The sequence below is a fragment of the Oreochromis niloticus genome, linkage group LG12 (genome assembly GCF_001858045.2).
Source record: "Oreochromis niloticus isolate F11D_XX linkage group LG12, O_niloticus_UMD_NMBU, whole genome shotgun sequence".
NCBI classification, from domain to species: Eukaryota; Metazoa; Chordata; class Actinopteri; order Cichliformes; family Cichlidae; genus Oreochromis; species Oreochromis niloticus.
The window spans coordinates 14,173,104-14,192,351 of NC_031977.2; the positions used below are offsets into that span (position 1 = coordinate 14,173,104).

Sequence of the window (19,248 nt, forward strand, 5' to 3'; positions counted from 1 at the left end):
GGTGGAGATGCAGGCAGGCCATAGAAATGGGACAACCATGAAAGAAAAAGAGTAAAGTGAATAGAATATAAAGGTATGTGGCCATATTATGTTTATCCTCTGTGGCTTTGTTTGTACTGTAAGTATATGAAATGCATTCATCATTGTGTCAGCTCATTCTGAGCTGTTAGATTCACCGATAGGTGAACTCATGCTGCCCTCTTATGGTGGTTGTGATAGAGTGCATTTTTCTGTTGTGCTATTTTTGTTTTATGGTCACTGGTTTTTTTTGCCCTTTAGCGTCTGTATTTAATTAATGCCATTTTCCATCATCTCTGCATTACAGCATCCTCATTTCCTTTTCTGTTCATTTTCCTCTGATCGCTGTTTAGATCCTGATGTCTGAGCCGGGAAAGTTGTTACAGAAGGTGAAGGTGTGGCTTCAGGAGTACTGGAACATCACAGATCTCATGGCCATCCTCATATTCTCCGTCGGCATGGTGCTGCGTCTCCAGGAGCCACCGCTCATGAGTTATGGACGGGTGATTTACTGTGTCAACATCATCTATTGGTACATCCGGCTGCTCGACATCTTCGGAGTCAACAAGTACCTGGGTCCCTATGTGATGATGATCGGCAAGATGGTGAGAAGAGGCAGGGGAGGTCAACTCTGTGTGTTTACGCATCCCTCTTATAATCTGCAGTATTTTTCATATTTTCCTTCCATTATCTGGCCTTCATTTCTATCTGTTTACCCTCTGACTTTGCCCAACATGATCTGTACTGACTGTAACAGCTTACTGAGTTTGATGATTGCAAAGGTTTAATCTGTAAGCGGTAAACAAGCCCAGGTCTAATAGAGCTTCTGTGCCTCTTAACTTTATTGTTTGATCGTAGAGAGCTCAAGATCAGAGCCGATACAGACATGGAGATAAAACAACGGGGGGAGGGGGATCAAAGAGCCAGTTCTGTATCTTTCTGATGCTCGACCATCCTGGGCATGCGCCTGTTTACCGCTGGACACAGACTCTTTGATATGAAAATCAGCAGTTAGTTAGAGTTACTTAAATTGACAGTGATTTACTCAAATAATTTGCATATGTGATGAGCAGGTTTGAAGTCAAAGTAGTTCACAGGCATAAACAGGGTTTTTTTTTCTGGCTCTGAACGAGCCACAGGGGACTGACTAGACATGCAAGCACTTCCTGTCCGCATACAGTAAAGACAAATGAGTGTGTTTCACCTAATTTAATATAAATCTTTTTAGATTTATCTTATTATCTGAGTAATTGAGTCATTTTTTTAATTACACCACCATTGCTTTTACTTGGGCTCAGGTTTAACCATCTTTTGTGCCATCTGAGGTGCCAAGCACTTATCTATGCAGGCTAATAAAGCTAATGAAGAAATGTAAAAACTGCATTGTAGTTACAGCCAAAAGTATCAACTGTGTTCTTACTAGTTTTGATGCTTTATTCTGCCAAAATACGTGTGCCTTGCACTTTTCTTTCTTTTTAGTAATAACAACTTTGGTGACAGCTGTAGCTCCAAATTTGCTTTAACAGGGTATCTGTATGCAAGATGAGCGACAGTCTGAGTGCATCAAAAGTGTGCGAAGGATAAATTAGCCCAAAGGGAGAGTGTCCCCTTCAGCACTGAAAGTGCTCAGAGATTGCTCTAAATTAAGTGCATTTTAAATATTGACTTCAGGCTTTGTTCCAAAACAAGTTAAATTGAATTTCAGTTGACCAACTTCGGCTGGGAAGAATAGTAATCAAAACATGCAAATGCAGACCAACTGATTTTCCTGCAGTGACAGACACCGCTCATTACCTATTTCCCCATCCAGTGTCATTATTTTCAAAATATCCTGTCCTCGTTTTCTCTTTCCTTTAACCACTCACCTCTTCCCTTCTCCTCTTCCTCTCTCCCTCTGTCAGATGATTGACATGATGTATTTTGTGATCATCATGTTGGTGGTGCTGATGAGTTTTGGGGTGGCACGTCAGGCCATTCTCAACCCTAATGAAGACCCATCCTGGATGCTAGCCAGGAACATCTTCTTCATGCCTTACTGGATGATCTACGGAGAGGTGTTTGCCGACCAGATTGACCGTAAGTTCAGGGGCGAGAGTGTAAGCTGTTAGACAAAATGCGTTTTTGTAAATTCGGGAGAGGATTCTTGAGGAGTGACGGAAGCAGTATGACTGAAAACACCAGTCTCAGTATGAAACAGATTTCATTTTCACTCATTTCTTCACAGCTTGAACTATTACTTGAAGATGTTTGTGTGTGTGCGCGCGCGTGTGTGTGTGTGTGTAACACATACATAATAAAACTGTTTTCCTCAGAGACTAATTGCATCTGCAGTCATGTAGAGAGAGTGACATTCTGACTCAATAAATTATAAATAGACTGTGAGAAGTGTCTATGTGGAAATGTCCAGAGAGTGAGAGTGCGTTTTGTGTGCTGCTCCGTTCTTATCTTTTTGTGTGGTAGTATTTGGTGGTGTGTACAGAATGTGAGGAGTGGCCCAAAGAGAAGAGATCTGAAATAATGTTTTCATTCTTTGTTTCAGATATGCATAGTAGGAAGGTACAGCAAAGGCTGAATGAAAAACTCTGGCTGGTCGAAAATTACTTACGCACTTATGGAACCTGGCGTAATAATGGTCCATCCCACATTGCCCAATGCAGTCAAAATCCCAGTAAATCTATAGCTATAGAACTTAATTTAACCATATCTACCTCTCCCACCTCTCCTTCATCATCGTCACATTAATGCCATGTCATGCCCACTGCTACCACTAGAGGACCACTTGATACAAAAGTGTGCATGCAGCTCCATGCTCTAAGGCTGAAGTTGCCCTCATGTGTTGGCATCTTGGGTCAGCTACTGAATATCAGCAGTGTTTTCTACAAATAAAAGAGCCGATTTTAAAAGAATCCAAAACTCCTGATTCCCTGACATTATCAGTCTTCTCCAGATCTTTTATTGAGACAACTAGTAGCTTGACCTAAGGCCATATCCTGCAAGCAACTTTAGACTCACAAATTTTTGCACTGGCTGGCAAATGGTAATGTTACATGGCAGCAGCACTATTCAAATATGTCTGGTCTTTGTTTTTGGTCAGCTATCGCATCAGGAGGAAATATCAAAGTTTAAAAATTTGATATTCCTTTGATGTTTCTTATCCTCTCGTTGTTATTCGATTTTTAATTCGTCCTGTTTGAAGAAGTGACCCTGCCATGACAACTCCATCTGTCAAATTAAACCATGTCACCCTCCCCTTACGCCGGCTCAGCTTCTCAACGAAGCAATTGCAACATTGGAGAAATTTTTCAGCCGATAAATCTGACATTTAACGTGACTAAGCACTAAGACTCAAACGCTAATACGACATCAAGCAGGAATAAAAACAAAAGCATCCACACATCAGCACCACAACATATTTATTAACCACCTCTCATCATCTATAATCTGTTTTTTCAAGTGGTTCAGTTGTCAGAGTTTTTAAATCCAAATTTTTTTGAAGGTTAAAAAAAAAAATTTCAATGGAAAAATTACTTCAGTTCTCTGTCTTTGGGCTGCATTGCGTGAAACAATTGAGCACCAAGCAATGATGAGTATGAGTAGAATGAATCTCAAAAGCAAACAAACCAACAACAAATGCTGAATGTTCCCCAGATAAGCCACAGCAACTGAACCATCACAGATGGAAAAAACATTCTAAATACATCTCAAATGATTCAGAACAGTCAACCATTGCTGAATGAAGCTATGGCTCGCATATGTGACAATATATTTTAAACACGGACGACATGTTTAAATATATTGTAAACGCAAACTGTGGTGACACATGACAAATGTGTTTTTTTTCTGTGTATGTGTGTATTTTGTTATCAGATGCACATCTGTGTACATAAACCCCTACCATTATGATTTCCACTCTCTCCTACCGCCACTTTAAGAAAAGAAGCATAATGATGAATTATGCTTCTTGTTTGTTTGCAAAATAAGGAAAAGTGCATTTAAAAAAGTATTTTGAGGTCTGCGTGTCTCTTTTAGTTGATCAAGTATACATTTGAATGTTTGATAGTTTCTTCAATTTTCTTAGTTTTGCTTTTATTTTAATTCTGATTATATACAGTATCATCTGTTTGTTATATGTTATGTGTCTGCATGTATTTCATTTATTTTTTGTGCAAAACCTTCTACTGAAATATTATTAATGATGAATGGATGTCTTTATCTAAATATATAGTTTGCCTTCTACTAACTTGTACACTTGTTTGTATTTATTTTGTGGTGATGTGCAGCCCCCTGTGGGCAGAACATCACTACAGAGGACGGTGTGGTGGTGGCTCTGCCTCCGTGCAAGACGGGTGCCTGGATTGTCCCAGCGATCATGGCCTGCTATCTGCTGGTGGCCAACATACTCCTGGTTAACCTGCTCATTGCAGTGTTCAAGTACGTAAAACCCTCCAATAGTTTTAGCTTTTGCACTTTAAGTAGACACTGCAGTGTTTTAGAAATGCAACGAAGCATGAAAACTCAGTTATTTTTGGCTGCATGAAGACAGAAATTATTTATTCTTGTCCTCTAGCTCTCATAAGAAAGGATCACAAAAATGAGGATTCATCTTAGCAATATCGAATTGTTTTTATTGATGCTTTTTTCCTGATATTCAAATAAATGACATCACATGTAGCTTGTATTTGGGCACTTCTAAGAGGCTGGTAGCTAATTATATTATCACAATGGGATGGTGCTTTTTCCACATGGACATTATCAGACTAATGGTCGGTTGCTGCTCTTTTATATAATCAATGAAGCAAATGCAGTCGTCCTCTTCTCTGCATTAGTGTTATTACAAAAAAAGCAGACAATATCAGACACAACAGTTAAACTGAAGGTTTAGTCAGATTTTCTCCTCAAAACTCTCTTGATTCGGTTTATTTTAGCTTACAGCAGATGTAATCTTTCTCGGCTTGTATGGCGTCTCTGTCTGTGATTGTCTGTAGTAATACATTCTTCGAGGTCAAGTCCATCTCCAACCAGGTGTGGAAATTTCAGCGCTACCAGCTCATTATGACCTTCCATGAACGTCCGGTCCTTCCTCCACCTCTCATCATATTCAGCCACATAACTATGGTCCTCAAGCACCTGTGTTGTCGATGGCGCAAGCATGACGACGATGAAAGGGACTATGGACTGAGTGAGTTGCACATATACAATAACAAGCTTTTTGTAATAGAACTCGTTACATTTATTCCATTTTAGTGCAATAAAAGTGTCTGTTTATGAAAAAAGAAATCTCTTCAGTATTTCTGAATAGTTAGCGTTAACACTCTCAATCCCTTTTATCCACAGAGCTTTTCATCACAGAAGACGAACTGAAGAAAGTCCATGATTTTGAGGAGCAGTGTATAGAGGAGTACTTCAGGGAGAAAGATGACAGATTCCACTCCTCCAATGATGAGAGAATCAGAGTCACTTCTGAAAGGTCAGACATGGCTGCGCTTAAAAGCAGTGTCCGTATTAAAACCATCAAACAATAGAAATATAGAACATATTTCAATACTCATTTCCATTTTTCTTTTTCTATACAATGGCCAAGAGAGCCCAGCGCACTCTAGCTAAAGAAACTAAGGGCAAAGAGAGAAAAGAAGCCGATCAATGTGATAACACAAAAGTGCATCCATCCATCCATCCATCCATCCATTCGCATTGAGAATTTAATTCGGCTCCACAGAAATGTGGAGCTAAGAACACACACTGTTTTCCCTTCTCTACTCTACCCCCTCCAGTGCTTTTATGATGTTTTTCTCTCATTTCTGTCTTCTCTGTCAGGGTGGAGAATATGGCGATGCGTTTAGAGGAAGTCAATGAGAGGGAACACTTCATGAAGGCATCACTGCAGACTGTTGATATTCGTCTGGCCCAAATGGAAGAGCTAATTGGACGAATTGCTGTAGCACTGGAGCGCATGACTGGTGTCGAGCGCGGGGAGGTCCAAAAAGCGCGTTCTCGGACTTCATCTGACTGCACAGACTCTGCATACATACTCCGCCAGGCTGAGTGCCCTGAAGCGGCATACATTCTCCGTCAAAGCAGCTTTAACAGCACAGAGGGGAACTGCTACCGCCTACAGGAGGCTCTAGAGGGAACAGCTGAGGGTTCCATGTCTCCTCCTTCGCCCACTAGTATAACAACACGGACCAGAAGTCACTCATTTTATGTTGGAGCTGGTCGTGCTGCTGAACGTGGAAGTAGAGCTGAGCGAGCTGAAAGCTTCTTCAAAGACCGCTCACTCAGTCTCCACAGAGCCAACAGCTCACAATCTGTGTCCTCAGCTGCCGGCCCCAAGGAGTCTAAGCCCCTCCCACTGGCGACGTTGTCGGTCTCCCAGCAGCACCGTCCGTCATCCTGCATTGATATCTATGTCTCAACGTCTGAAGAGGTGGGGCCTGCGGAGGTCTTTCTAGATCCTCTCCGTATGGTCCCACCTCTCCAGAGAGACTCCTCGCTGCAGTCAGATATAATAGAGACGGTGCTGCCTGGAGGCCGGGAGTTCAGCAGCGCTGCCACCAGCGGTTTGGGCGACAGGCACTCAGAGGGCGGTGCAGGCAGCAGTGGAACTGCTGGAGCTATGTTTGATGACAGTGCTGCAGCTGATTTGTCATTATGCTCAGCACATCTCTTACCAGACAGCACTTTACCTCCTTGGGATATGGAACCATCCCCACCTCCCTCAGCAGGGCTGCTCGAACGTTCTAAGAGCAGCCGCTACCTCTCTACTGCAGGCACAGGATTCCTGGATGAGCCTCCTCTGGTCAAGTCACACAGCCTCATGTTCACACCAAGAAGCTGTTATGGTGGGATTGGGGCCGGAGTCCAGGTAAAGGCCGCGGAGTACACCAGCATCACTGACTGCATCGATACACGCTGCGTCTCATCTCCATACACCCCCGCAGAACGCTCGCAGTCACCCGGAGGTTCCACTTCATTCCCCTTTGATAAGCCGTCGGACGTTGGTTCCTCTCACCCAGAGAGAGAGGCAGAGCTTAGTCACACAGAGTCTGATCCTGAGGACCCTGATGACCTGGTTCCACCCCCTGATACCCCTCGGCTAGGGGTCCTAGGTGGGCCCAGTGGGGCCCCTCTCTGCTCCCCCTTCTCCAAGCTGGAGCGAGCAAACAGCTGCTCGTCAGACGACTCCCATCCTTCGCTCACGCTGGCTCCTCCGCACCGGAAGAGCCTGTCGGTGAGTGAGAGGATGGAGAGAGGACCGGGTCTGGGGGCAGACAGGGGGCCTGGGCCTGGGGGACGGGGTCTGGCAGGAACCAGAAACCCCTTCCTCAGGAGCAAGTCTGGAGCAAGGCCTGACACAGCCAAAACTGACAGCCTCTCAATGAGGAAGCTGGCAGCTCCGTCGGCTTTCCGCAGCTTCGATAGACAAAACTACACGTGACGAGGATGTGTAAGTGCACTTGCACACTGTTAGGACCAGAGAGGAGTATTGTGATGGCCGAGGGCTAAAGTGATAGCAGGGTGAAGTTGCCCTTAGATGCTAATCTGGACGAGATCTAAGGTTGTTTTTTTTCCGCATTATATCTCAGATTAGAAAAATGTATTCATAGTCAGTATTGAAGGGCAGCTTTACCCTGAATCATCTGCAGAGAATGATTGGAGATAAAGGGGTCCTACTGTACACCAGTCAAAACAAAGAGCTATGAATCTAGACTAGTTTTTACCTCTTGTAGCTAAGTAACTCTCAGTTTGGTGTTATGGCAATGGAAGGTGTATTCGTACTGTATGTCTTCCACCCACCACCTTTACTTCAAGTAGACATCTTTCACTGTGTTACATCACATATCAGTCACACTAGTCACACACAAAGTATACTGTTACTCCTAGCAGCTTTATATGGTAGACACTGTCAAGTCTGAGAGGCCAAGGGAGAGGAGAAAGAAAGAAAAGACACCCACCTCTTTTTGCCATGTTGTCCTAGCATAGAGTCATTACTACTGCAAAACCTTACCTTCAAATACATTTTCCCTGCTTCATATAATCCTAACTCACATAAACCCAACCCAGAAAGACACTAACATTTCTGGCCACTTTGTGAAGGGATCAGAAGTCTTTGGACTTCACTGCACTTCAAATGATATCACTAATATGACAAAACTTACCTCTAAGTACACAATCTTTCACATAATTAATAAATATTTCATTTTTCAAGGATACAGTTTTTTCTCTTCTGTTTGTATATTGTAGCATCAGAGAGGAAACGGCTAAAGCGCTCATCTTTGCCAGAAACAAAGCAGCATTTGAACACACTGCAGTCAAAAAGTCAGCATGCCACCATGTATCTCCTGCGGCCGTGCTTGAGGCACTGTCCTGAGGCATCATGTAAGGGCATGAAAGAGAAAGGCGCTCTGCGTATGGTGACATCCTCATGGTTATCCACACACACACTTGGTCAGTGAAATCCTACATATCACTTGGAGAGAAACCTTAGTTCATACCTGACTCCAGAGAGCTTTTACAAGTGCAATTGCAATAGATGGGGACAAGGGGGCGTTATGAGCCTGTGTGAGAAGCAATGCTTGCTGGGCAAACCTGATGTGAACCTTAGTTGCCCGCACCTGACACCAAAAATCTTTTCACTCCAAGAATCGTAGCTCTCTTGTAGCCCAGCCCTCTTCCTTCAGGTTTCGGCAGTGGCATTATTTTTAAAATGGTTTTTACATCCGCCTGCACCTAACAGATCCGTCCTTCATCTATCCAATAACTGTCATCCATTTGTTTTTCTCCTTTCATTCTTTTTTTAATTGAATTCAAAGCAGATCACTGCAAAAAGAGGCTTATTTTAAAAAACACACAAAAAAGCTGTTGCCTAATACTAAAACAAATGTTAAAATAAGCATACAGATCATATTGAAGGACCTTGAATTTATTTCTGATTGATTTATATTTGGAAAAGCTCCGGAATGAGTTGCCAAGTATACACATTCTAGCTGAGATTTATTAAGAAAGACGTGCATTTTAAAGCAGCGTGAAGGAGGAAACATAGGGTCATTAATATTAAAAGATGAAAGCCAGATCAGTGTTTTAAAAAAAAGTTCTCATTTTTTTTATTGTAAAGAAAGAAGTCTGAAAAAGAAGATGTCTTTTTCCGATAGCTTTGTAAAGACAAAATAGCTTCAATCAATAGAATTCTTACTGATTTTTAATGTTTGTTTTTATATTTTCTCACTCTTATGATTCAGTTTTAATCATGTTGCTCTTCTTTTGAGATTGATTCTATTTATTGACATTTTCTTGCTCCTTATTGATAATTACAGTAAATGCCTGTTTGAATTACAAAAATCAATATTTATATCTTCTCAGTGATATTTTTGTCGAGTATTTTCTAATTAAGCTTTTCAATTTAATAAAAGATGACCATCTACATGCACTAAATGACGATGTATTATATTATTTATTAAATATATAGACTTGTCTGATATACTGTACATTTCGATCATATTTAAAGTATTTAAAGTAGTTTTTATTGTATGTTTTATCAACCAGCTTATGAGAATTTTCTAATGTTGACAAGGCAATACATAGTTGCCAGTATACCAAACTTAGGGTGCCTTTTGGGCATGGATGGAGTATGTGGGGACTGAAGTGATTCATAAATCTGTGAATTTCCTCTTTTCATCTTTGTCTTCTCTTGTCAAGAGGCCAAACAATCAGTGGTTATGTTCTCACAGACATTTGTTGTTCTCTTTGGACACATCTGATGTACAGAGTGGGGGAATTGTTGTTATCTGTAAACTGTATCATTGCTTGTATGGGCATTTATTTGAATTTCTTCACCAGAACACATAAAAGATCTCACTGACAACAATAGCTTTGGAGGATAAGAAAAAAAACAAACCTGCACATGAAAACGAGGGTGAGGATGTAATATAAACAGTAGGTGTCATTGCAGTAACTGGTCTTTCTTGCTTGAATTGGATTAAATCATGTGATACTACCCAAATCTAATGATCCAGGACTGTTAAAAGCCCGCAGGTCATGTCTCTTAATTTGTCTGAGAGCTACAAAAGACATTAAACAACTGTGGTCCTGGGCAAAGCGCCACACCACGTGACCAGTTACCTGACTTTTCTAGGTAGAATCTGGAGATTGTCCCTTTAACCTTGTAATCACAACAGAAGTTGCAGTTAACCCCAATTACGTGCAGTGGCTGGATGGCAAACCTAAAAGATGAGAGTTTTAATTTCCTCAACACATATGTAAGTCATAGCATAGTTTAAAGATGAAGGTCAGTGCTCAGGGACAACATTACCCCAGTGATGCAAGATGGAAAGTTTATCGTAGAAAGGAAGAAAGAAAGAGTCCAGTATAATCACTGTGCTTAATGAGTCTAACCCAGAATCTTTTTGATCATAGAAAAACTATATTTTTGTGTTTAGGTGTTCAGAAATGGCAATACAATGGATGAATGTCTTCATACCTGATCAACTTGTTCTACCACAAAAGTTGAAAACACCAACAGTACAAACAAAAATGAGGAATGTTTTAGCAGTCATGCTTAGTTGACTCTTGCATTTTGAACCAAACCAAACTCTGTCAACCAAATGGAAACACTCTGAGTCACAGCTGTTGCAGACAGGATTAACTAAGCAGAGGTCACCTCAGTCGTTGCAGGGCCAGTCAGAAAACAAGATGGCCACATTGGAATGAAAGTTTATGCCCTTCTATTTGACCTTACATTCTCTTTTATTCTTTTCAAAGTTCCTTATCCTCATATACGAGAGAGCATACATGTCCAAGGCATGTAGAAACTCATTAAGGTTTGTACGTGATTCTTTATTGTGTTTGCGATGTGCTGATGAGACTGTTGTGGAAGGTACTGACAGGAGGCGTGCATGTGTGCGTATGTTTGTGCGTGCGTTTAAATAAACTGCGTGTGAATCGGAAGTGTAGATGACACTAATAACTGGGAGGCATGCCAACACAACACAACCCAACGGAATCTTAATGTACAGTATTTTTTAAATATTTTACTACACTGTCTCTTAAAGTTTTGGGGAATCATGAGCATATATGATAATAATAATCAACAGATTTGCTTCCCTCCTATGAAACCTGTGACTCGTAAGCTTTAGAGTATCACGCACATGTTTTTTCTGCAATAACTGCTGATGTTGTTCGACTAAAAGGGACTTATCCCTCTACTGGTCACACTTTATTTAATGTCCTTTAAATGCATGCAGTTCTTCCACTCAGAGTGTACAGAGATGATGTGTAATGATGACTGAGAGAAAGATAGAGAGAGATTATAATATGAAATCAAATTAGTGAGTATTTGGATGCAAATACAAATCTGTATTCTTCAATGTGAATAGGATCATGTCTGGCATGCATTGTTAAATAAACAATTAAATAGATTGGTCATTTGTGTCTCGTCTGTTTTTAATTTACGTGGATACTCAAGCAATGAATGACAGCACACTGAGTATCATGGTGAGGACCTTATGTCTGCTTTAGAAGATAAAAGTGATGAAAGCGGGAACATGTTTCTTGGCTTCAAGCACAGAAGAAGAAAAATAGAAAAGGCTTTGTCATTTTTTAATAGACTTTGGTTGTGTGTTGTAGCCGTACAAAAGATGTGATACACAAACTATAGTAGAGTATCTTCTTCTCACAGTTGCTCCCTTTAGGAGTCGACACAGTGGATCATCTGCATCCATCTCACTGTTTTCCTCCTCCAACCTTCTGCATCTCCTCATCCTCTACATCCATGAATCTCCTCTGTGGTCTTCCTTATTTACCCCTGCCTGGCAGCATCCTTTGTCCAATAAAGCCACTATCCCTTCTCTGCATCTGCCCAAACCATCTCAGCCTTGCCTCTCTCACTTTGTCTCCAAACAACTCTACCTGAGCTGCCTCTTTGATATCCTCATTTCTGATCCTGTCCCTCCTGATTGCTAAGCATCAACTCAGCAGATGGAGATGGAGGTGGCAATCTTTTTGTCAGTGCCACCATCTCCAAACCATGCATCATAGCAAGACACAATACCATCTTGAAACCCTCCCCTTTCATGCTTGCTGCTATCCTTCTGTCACAAATCACCCTGACACTCATCTCCACCCACTCCACCCGGCCTGCACACCCTTCTTCACCACTACCAGCTGCTTTGGATGGTTTACCACAGGTATTTAAATACATCCATCTGCACTACTCCTTGCATCTTCACCATTAACACCCACCTTCCTCTTGCTCACCTGCATCTTGCTTCTACTGACTTTCTTATCTTCAGAAAAGGAGAATGAAAGTTCATACACTCGCTACACATTATAACACCCCAATAACTGATTGGAACAATGATTTAAAATCTGAAGTTAAACGGCTACAGGAACATCAGCATCTTTGACCCTCCCTATGATATACCTCAACTCAATTTTATTTATATGGCACTAAATCACAACAGCGGTCACCTCGAGGAGCTTGCCCACTGCGCAAAGTGACGTCGGCGTGACGGATCAATATAGACATGATCTGCACGTCTATAGTGCACGGATAGTGTTTAGTGGGTGATATTGTAAAGACCCTACAGTAGTAGAGAGAGAAAAGCAGCACAGGCCTATTGCTCAGGTTACCCTTAACCCTCTTAAGGGAACCCAGGGTTCAGGATCCAGCCCTAATTAAGCTTTATCAAAAGGAAAGTTTTAAGTGTAACCTTAAAAACAGAGTGTCTGTCTCCTGAATCCATACTGGGAGTTGGTCTTACAGAAGAATACCTTGAAAGCTTCTAGTTTTAAGCAGAAACGAATCAAAAACAAACAAACAAAAAGTCTTTGTAGAATACATAAGGCAACAAAGGCTCATAAAGCACTGGAGCACATCAGTAGATATGGCAACACACCCCTGCATTGACTGTCCTTTGTAAAACTTCTTACACTGCCATAAAAACACAGCCTGGAACTGGTCCCAGTTTTCACACGCTTTCTTCAGCTGTAATAGAAATTCTTCAGTAAACAGTTGAGTACTGAGTACTTGAATGTATTTATGTCATATTGGCCAGGGCCTGCATGACACCTGTGGTTTATACAAACGTGGTTTTACATATTAACTGTGAAGGTTTTACACTCCCTGCCGTGCCCGCGCTGTGCCTGTCTTCCACCGGCTCTCCTCCAGTCTTCCGGGCTGTGAGTGTTTGGAAGCCGGGGAGGGGCGGGGTAGCCTATATTAGCACAAGGGAGAGGGCCAGCAGTGGTGCGTCAGCTCATACTCCGCACGTGGAAGGGAACATTTTGTACTGAGATTATGCGCGCGCCCTCCTCCTCCTCCTCCTCTCGGTTACATGACACGCACGCGCTCACACTCTTTAAAAAAAACAACCTTATCTTTGTCGCAATCGTCGTACAAGTCATCACAACAACATGACCCAGATGCACCGTGCACTATTGAACTCTTTGCACGTTAGTGCGAGAAGGAAGCGGGGAGCAGCAACTGCGGCAGCCGAGGAAGCGCCTCCTCTTCCCCAGAAATGTTTACAGCTCTGCTGCAGGAGGAGTGGGAGGGTGGCTGCAGACACTACACGCGTCTGACCAAGACCCTAGTTTCAACCAGATTTTTTTCCTGGAAATCTGGGGGTTCTGCTGGAGCAAAGTGGGGCGGAGTTCCAGCATGGGGCGATCGTGGAAAAAGAGCAAGAAGTCCTTGTACAGTTTGATTCTGGGATGCAGAAAATAGAACTTATTGTTTTGTTATTTCTGTTGCAGTTGGCTTGAATCCTACTCCCTCATAACCCTTGTTTTTCATATTGATTCAACACAGGACAAATGAATCTATATGAGCTATATCTATCTATATATATATATATATGTACCCATGCAGCAGAGGGGCAGTAAGCTTCGTATGGATTATGTATTTTTGTTGTCATTTACATTGTGACAGCCACCAGCTTGGTATGTAGGCTATACACTAGTATGGGGATCACACCAGCATAAACCATGTTTGTCACCAGGCAAAGTTCAAACCCATATTTTGAGAACACTGGGTCCTGTCCTATAAAAACGCAGGACCAAACCTCTCTGTGGGTAAACAGAAAAACAAAACCAAGGAAGAACATGTGTCCAACTCTTGACTACAAAGTTCAGGTCAGGGAGAACTGTCAAGAGCTCACATTTCTCAATCCCTGCACCCCCTAAGCTGAGGATTTTCTAGGAACTTTGACCACAAGTGAACCACCCCCTGTACTTTTTAACCAGAGGGGTCTTATTTCACTTTTAAGTGGGCTGGCAGTATTGTACTCATTCCTTTTTTTTTTTCATTTTTTTTTTTTTTTTTAGCAAACTTTTAAGAGACAATGGGAAACATGTAGTCTGAAAATGTTGAGGCACAGGGGAAAGGTGCTACCTTGTTTAGTTCATAGTGAATAGTAACTTGGCAGGATTAAGAAACACATAGTTCTAGGGTGAACGTAAACTAAGGAAACTATCAGAATGTAAACATTAAAAATGTTTTTATAAAGTCGCTGGAAAAAGTGTGACTGTAAGAAAAACAGTAACTTTATCTTAGATGTCTTTATCTCACAAAACAAGCTTACATGTCAATATTTCAGCCCTCTAAAGAGGAACTTGTAAATATTTAGCAGCTGTAAAAACACTGGGGCAAACTTTTTCCATACATAACAGAGCATTCAGATATATATATATATATATATATATATATATATATATAGTATAACAGTTTATCATGGAGGTATCGGCATTATAAATATCTACAGCTGATTCAGGGAGTGCTGATCAAATGACTTTTCCATTGAACATTGTTGAAGGCCTTATATTTAAAGTGTGCCTATTTACTCAGGCAGTAAAGACAGGCAATTTGCAAGATCGCAAGTGCTTTAGGAGGTCACTGAAGAGTGCAGTGTTTTGGGGCTGTGCTAATTTAGAGCTAGTCTATGGCTGTGAAAATGAGACACAGTGTGAGGTCTGTCATCAGCCAACAGCCATCATTGTGGATTGTTTGGTCTGGACATAAGAAAATAAAATGCATGTCTCTTCCTTCATAAGGCAGTTTTTTGTGTCATCTTTAAAAAAAAAATAATCTGCTGGCTCGTGCTAAAGCATGCTGTATGTTATTGTGTAGGGTAGGAAACTACCAGAAAAGCTTTGACTGTGAAAGAATGACAGGGATGATACTGAAGTGTACACATTACACTGGTCAAATTAGGTGGGATGACCGAATGATGAAAGAGACAAGTGACTGAAGCAAATCACCCAGAAAAGAGGAAAGGACACCATTTATTACTCTCAAAACTTAAACTTCAGAGAAAGAAATTTGTTATTATTATTAAACTTGTTATTATAAGGCATGTAAATATAAATCTGAGCATATACAACCAATGTTTATTATCATGCATTATTCATTTTTCATTTATTTATTATCCAAAATCACAAAGGGTTGGATTTTTGTTTTTAATGACGACACTTTTACGTATCTACATATAGATCTACACCTACATGGACTTATATTTTTTTAATGATTCTTCAAATCCATTTTTACACTCTAACACCCATATTTACCATTTTCCTTAAGGCCCTGAAGGTAACATGAGTGTGGTCTTGCCCTTTTCACCAGTCCCAGTCTTGTGATTAGTCGAGGGTCTTTTCACTCACTCCGGTCAATAGGCAGTCCCCCAAAAACCGAGTCACGTTTCTTCTCATCCAATCACAGTCCAGTTTAATTATGACACAGTGGGATTCCGCGAAATTGTTTCTTGGAGTTGAACTAAAGTGCTGCTCTCTGTAAAATAGGACAAGTTGGCCAGTGTGTGGGTGCGCACAGAGAGGCGGACACAATAGCGCCGTGGGTAAACGCTGTGATTTTGATTCGTCCGTTAGAATTAAAAGGATCTGGAGGAAGAAAGAGAAAAGAGGAACCGGGGAACAATTTCAAAGCGCTATCTTTCCTGAGCGGGGCGTTTATTTATCCGCCGCGCAACCCCGACAAGAAAAGCGCAGTCTGCGCGGAGTGGTCACATTGAAGACGACACGTGTGGATGATTAACCGCATGTTTCCTGGGAGGACTGCGGACTGATTACTGTATCCGCTTTGTCGGATAGTTTTTCCTCGCCTCTCAAGATCTATTGTTTTGCTTCTCTCCTCCCGGCTCTGCTTCAGGGATCGTGATGTCGTCGGAAGTCGACGTCTCTGCAGACCGCGTCCCCAGCCGACCACCGCCGGGGCGGATGGAGGACGTACTGAAAGAGAGCCAGGAGAACAGGACTTTACTGATGGTTGCGAGGATTTTGCTGGACTTGAATAAATGCAGCCCCAACGCTGTCAGCGCTGGAGAAAACCGATGTCTCGGGGGCAGCGAGGCCGGCGCGCAGGAGAAAGCGGAACGGGGGAGTCGGCTGAGCGGCGGGGACAGCCGCGGCTCTCCGGCCAGCCAAGCCAAACATCCCCGGAACACGAAGGCGGCGGCGGGGAGACTGCCGTGCTCCGAGAAGAGACACCGCTGCCCTTTTGCTGACTGCGGGAAGATGTACGGCAAGTCGTCCCACCTTAAAGCCCATCTTCGGGTCCATACCGGTAAGTAGAGTGAGGGGTGATGGGGTGCTTGCTGGGTGCTTAGGCGACACACCTACGATACCAACACTTCGACCCATTTTTCGTATTTTTCTTATTTATGGCGCAAGACTCTTAACTGGGCACTGAAAGTAAGAGTAAATTGTGACAGACTACAGTCCAGGCCTGTGACCCGTGTTGTGAGACTTTTAGGGGCGTGACCACGTGTTTCTGCAAAACCAGATTATAGGAAAGGTGGTCTCATGATCGCCTACTTGTGGGAGGGGGTGTGATTCACCGGGACATATTGGACCAGAGGCTGGCAGAGAGGTGGAGAGGCAAGGGGGAGGAAATCTTTGTTTTAACGTCCTGTGGACACGCGGCCAGAGTGCGATCTTGGGTAAACACCACGTGCGGACGCCCATATTTGCGAAGCTTTATTGTTGAGATGTAATAAATGACGCTGGAGCATTGGGCATCATGTGACCCCAATAACGCCTCTAATGATTATAGCTTTGTGTTCCTGCCACCACTCTTCATCATACAGCACTGGCAGTCGGAGTAACAGTGGAAGAACATCTGCCGACACATTAAATAGGTCGTGATTCACACGCGGGTCACTGCGACACTGTTGTCCCCACGTGTTCTTGTCCGGAGGTAACGCACACTGCGCCTCCATTTCCTCATACGTCATCCACCTCCACTCCCCTCGCGTGGGGTTGTAAACAAGAGCTGACATGTGGTTCTGCTCAGCACGTGGAAGAGCTGTTGAGGGGGTAGTGTGCCCTGTTTCACCTCAGGGCTATCTTGACTGACGGCTCCGATGTCAACATGTTATTGTTCTTAGCAGCAGTCTTTCTGCAGGTTTTAGTTTCGCTCCAGACCTCAGTCTGTGTCTTATTTTCACCCTCCTTCTTCTCCTTGTCACACTTGATTAATCTCCCAAATGTATGTCTGTGCTTTAATATTGATTGTTTCCTCTTATCACAGTAAGTTTTTTCATCCACTCTGATTGTTGCTATGCAGCATACAGCCTCCAAGTCCTCTGGGTTGTTTGTTGGTCTCTGTGTTATTCATATTCTCATACTTGTGTAAATGCAAAGCAGGTGCCACAGGAGACTTTGGTCTCTCAGGGATCTTTTTTTTTTTAAATCATTTTGATTTTTGATTTTTTTTATGTTTTGTAAAATAAGTATTTGTTCACACACAGCAAACTCAAAGTAGGTCCTGTAATAGATTTCACAACAACAAAGTTGGCTCTTTGTCCAGACGCTTTTCTTTGCAAACTCCTTTGACTACGATGACCTGGATGACTGAGAACCTTCACAGACATAAAGTTGGCTCTTAATTTGTTTTCTTTTTAGAAGGAAAGAAAAAGTGCAAATGTAACATGATAACATGATTGATTTTGCGGCGAGGAAGGAGTGGTTTGGGTTGGTTAATATGATTAGTTGTGTAAATGTACAAAAACAAAAACTGGGTGTGTTTCCCTCAGGTGAGCGCCCCTTTGAGTGTACCTGGGCAGGCTGCGGCAAGAAGTTCTCCCGATCGGACGAGCTCACCCGTCACTATCGCACGCACACAGGCGAAAAGCGCTTCAACTGTCCGATGTGTGACAAGTGCTTCATGAGGAGCGACCACCTGAAGAAACACGCCCGGCGACATCCAGGCTTTCATCCCAGCATGCTCCAGGGCTCCGGCGCGGCCAAGAGAAGGCGTTGCTCCTTGTCCGTGTCCTCCTCTGATTCTGGAGACCGAAGCCCCACCGGGGTGTGAGACACACCCACATACTGTACATGTGCACACAAAGGTACATACTGCACATACAGAGGCATACACAGACATCCACACCCGCGTGTGGCACCTGTACCTTTTCTACAAATCCTGTCGAGCCAGACAACCAGCCAGACCACAATTCAGAGTTTACTACACATGTAACGAAGCAAACATGACAAATCTGACTGTAATCACACTAGAACGTCTCATCTCATTCCCTGAGGTGATTGTTATTTATTAAGGGTTATTTCAGGGAAGTCCAGTTCTTCTTCAACTTGTATTTTTTTATTGTGTGTTGTCAAATGGGTTTTTTTCCTTTTTTCTTGAAAGAATCTGCCGTCCAAGTGGAAACCATGTACCCATAAAGTGTTTGAAAAACACTGCATGAATTCACTTTGCATTGCAGACTTCCCTTGCAAATGAAGAGAATGGGAAGAACGCAAGTCCTTATATTCCTAGCGCTTAAAGAAGTTCTGGAAATAGTCATTTAATGAATATTGTTATTGCACACATAGACTTATGCACACTTGAACAGTTGCTTTTCAGCCCAGGATAATGCAAATGCACAACACAGCAGTATTATCATGTAAATAGATCAAACTAACTTCAGATGGGTGATATACTAAGTTTAGTGTAGTTACATGTTAATAGAGAGTAATAAGAAAACTATACTATAGAGAAATATAGACAGCCTGTTTATTTAATTTCATACATTTTGCCATGGACTTCAGGTATAATCAGGTGTGTTATGAGCTTGTAGGGATAAGCAGTGTGTTTCCTGTGTTGAAACACACACATTGCAATTAAATGCACCAATATACCTTTATAGTACCTTGTCAAGGCCATAATACACGAGCAAATCTCAGCATTTGTGTTGTTTCTTAGTAATGCTTGAAAACATAACAGGG

At 42.3% G+C, this 19,248-nt stretch overlaps 2 protein-coding genes across 9 annotated transcripts in view; both read left to right on the forward strand.

The window, feature by feature from the left end:
• The window catches only part of trpm3 (transient receptor potential cation channel, subfamily M, member 3), a 115,374-nt gene extending 103,938 nt beyond the window's left edge, over positions 1-11,436 (forward strand). For 4 of the 8 annotated variants that reach the window (XM_025897019.1, XM_025897020.1, XM_019366116.2 and 1 more), the window contains 7 exons: positions 372-623; positions 1,920-2,094; positions 2,558-2,686; positions 4,299-4,449; positions 5,004-5,197; positions 5,353-5,485; positions 5,833-11,436. In XM_025897019.1, coding sequence (XP_025752804.1) covers positions 372-623; positions 1,920-2,094; positions 2,558-2,686; positions 4,299-4,449; positions 5,004-5,197; positions 5,353-5,485; positions 5,833-7,453 — 2,655 coding nt within the window. In that variant the 3' untranslated portion in view covers positions 7,454-11,436. The remainder of the gene's footprint in view (positions 1-371; positions 624-1,919; positions 2,095-2,557; positions 2,687-4,298; positions 4,450-5,003; positions 5,198-5,352; positions 5,486-5,832) is intronic. The other 4 variants (XM_025897021.1, XM_013276050.3, XM_003452650.4 and 1 more) reach the window with 2 other exon arrangements.
• Positions 11,437-15,549: 4,113 nt separating this feature from the next.
• On the forward strand, positions 15,550-19,006 carry klf9 (Kruppel like factor 9). The gene is made up of 2 exons (XM_003452651.5): positions 15,550-16,588; positions 18,060-19,006. The coding sequence occupies exons 1-2, from the start codon at positions 16,183-16,185 to the stop codon at positions 18,338-18,340; spliced, it is 687 nt and encodes a 228-aa protein (XP_003452699.1). The 5' UTR covers positions 15,550-16,182; the 3' UTR covers positions 18,341-19,006.
• The last annotated feature ends 242 nt before the right edge of the window (positions 19,007-19,248 follow it).

Excerpts from the sequence above, each read along its gene's own strand:
- klf9 (XM_003452651.5), top strand. The coding sequence starts at position 16,183 with ATGTCGTCGGAAGTCGACGTCTCTGCAGACCGCGTCCCCAGCCGACCA. Across the intron at positions 16,589-18,059 it reads CCATCTTCGGGTCCATACCG|GTGAGCGCCCCTTTGAGTGT; the intron begins GTAAGTAGAGTG and ends TGTTTCCCTCAG.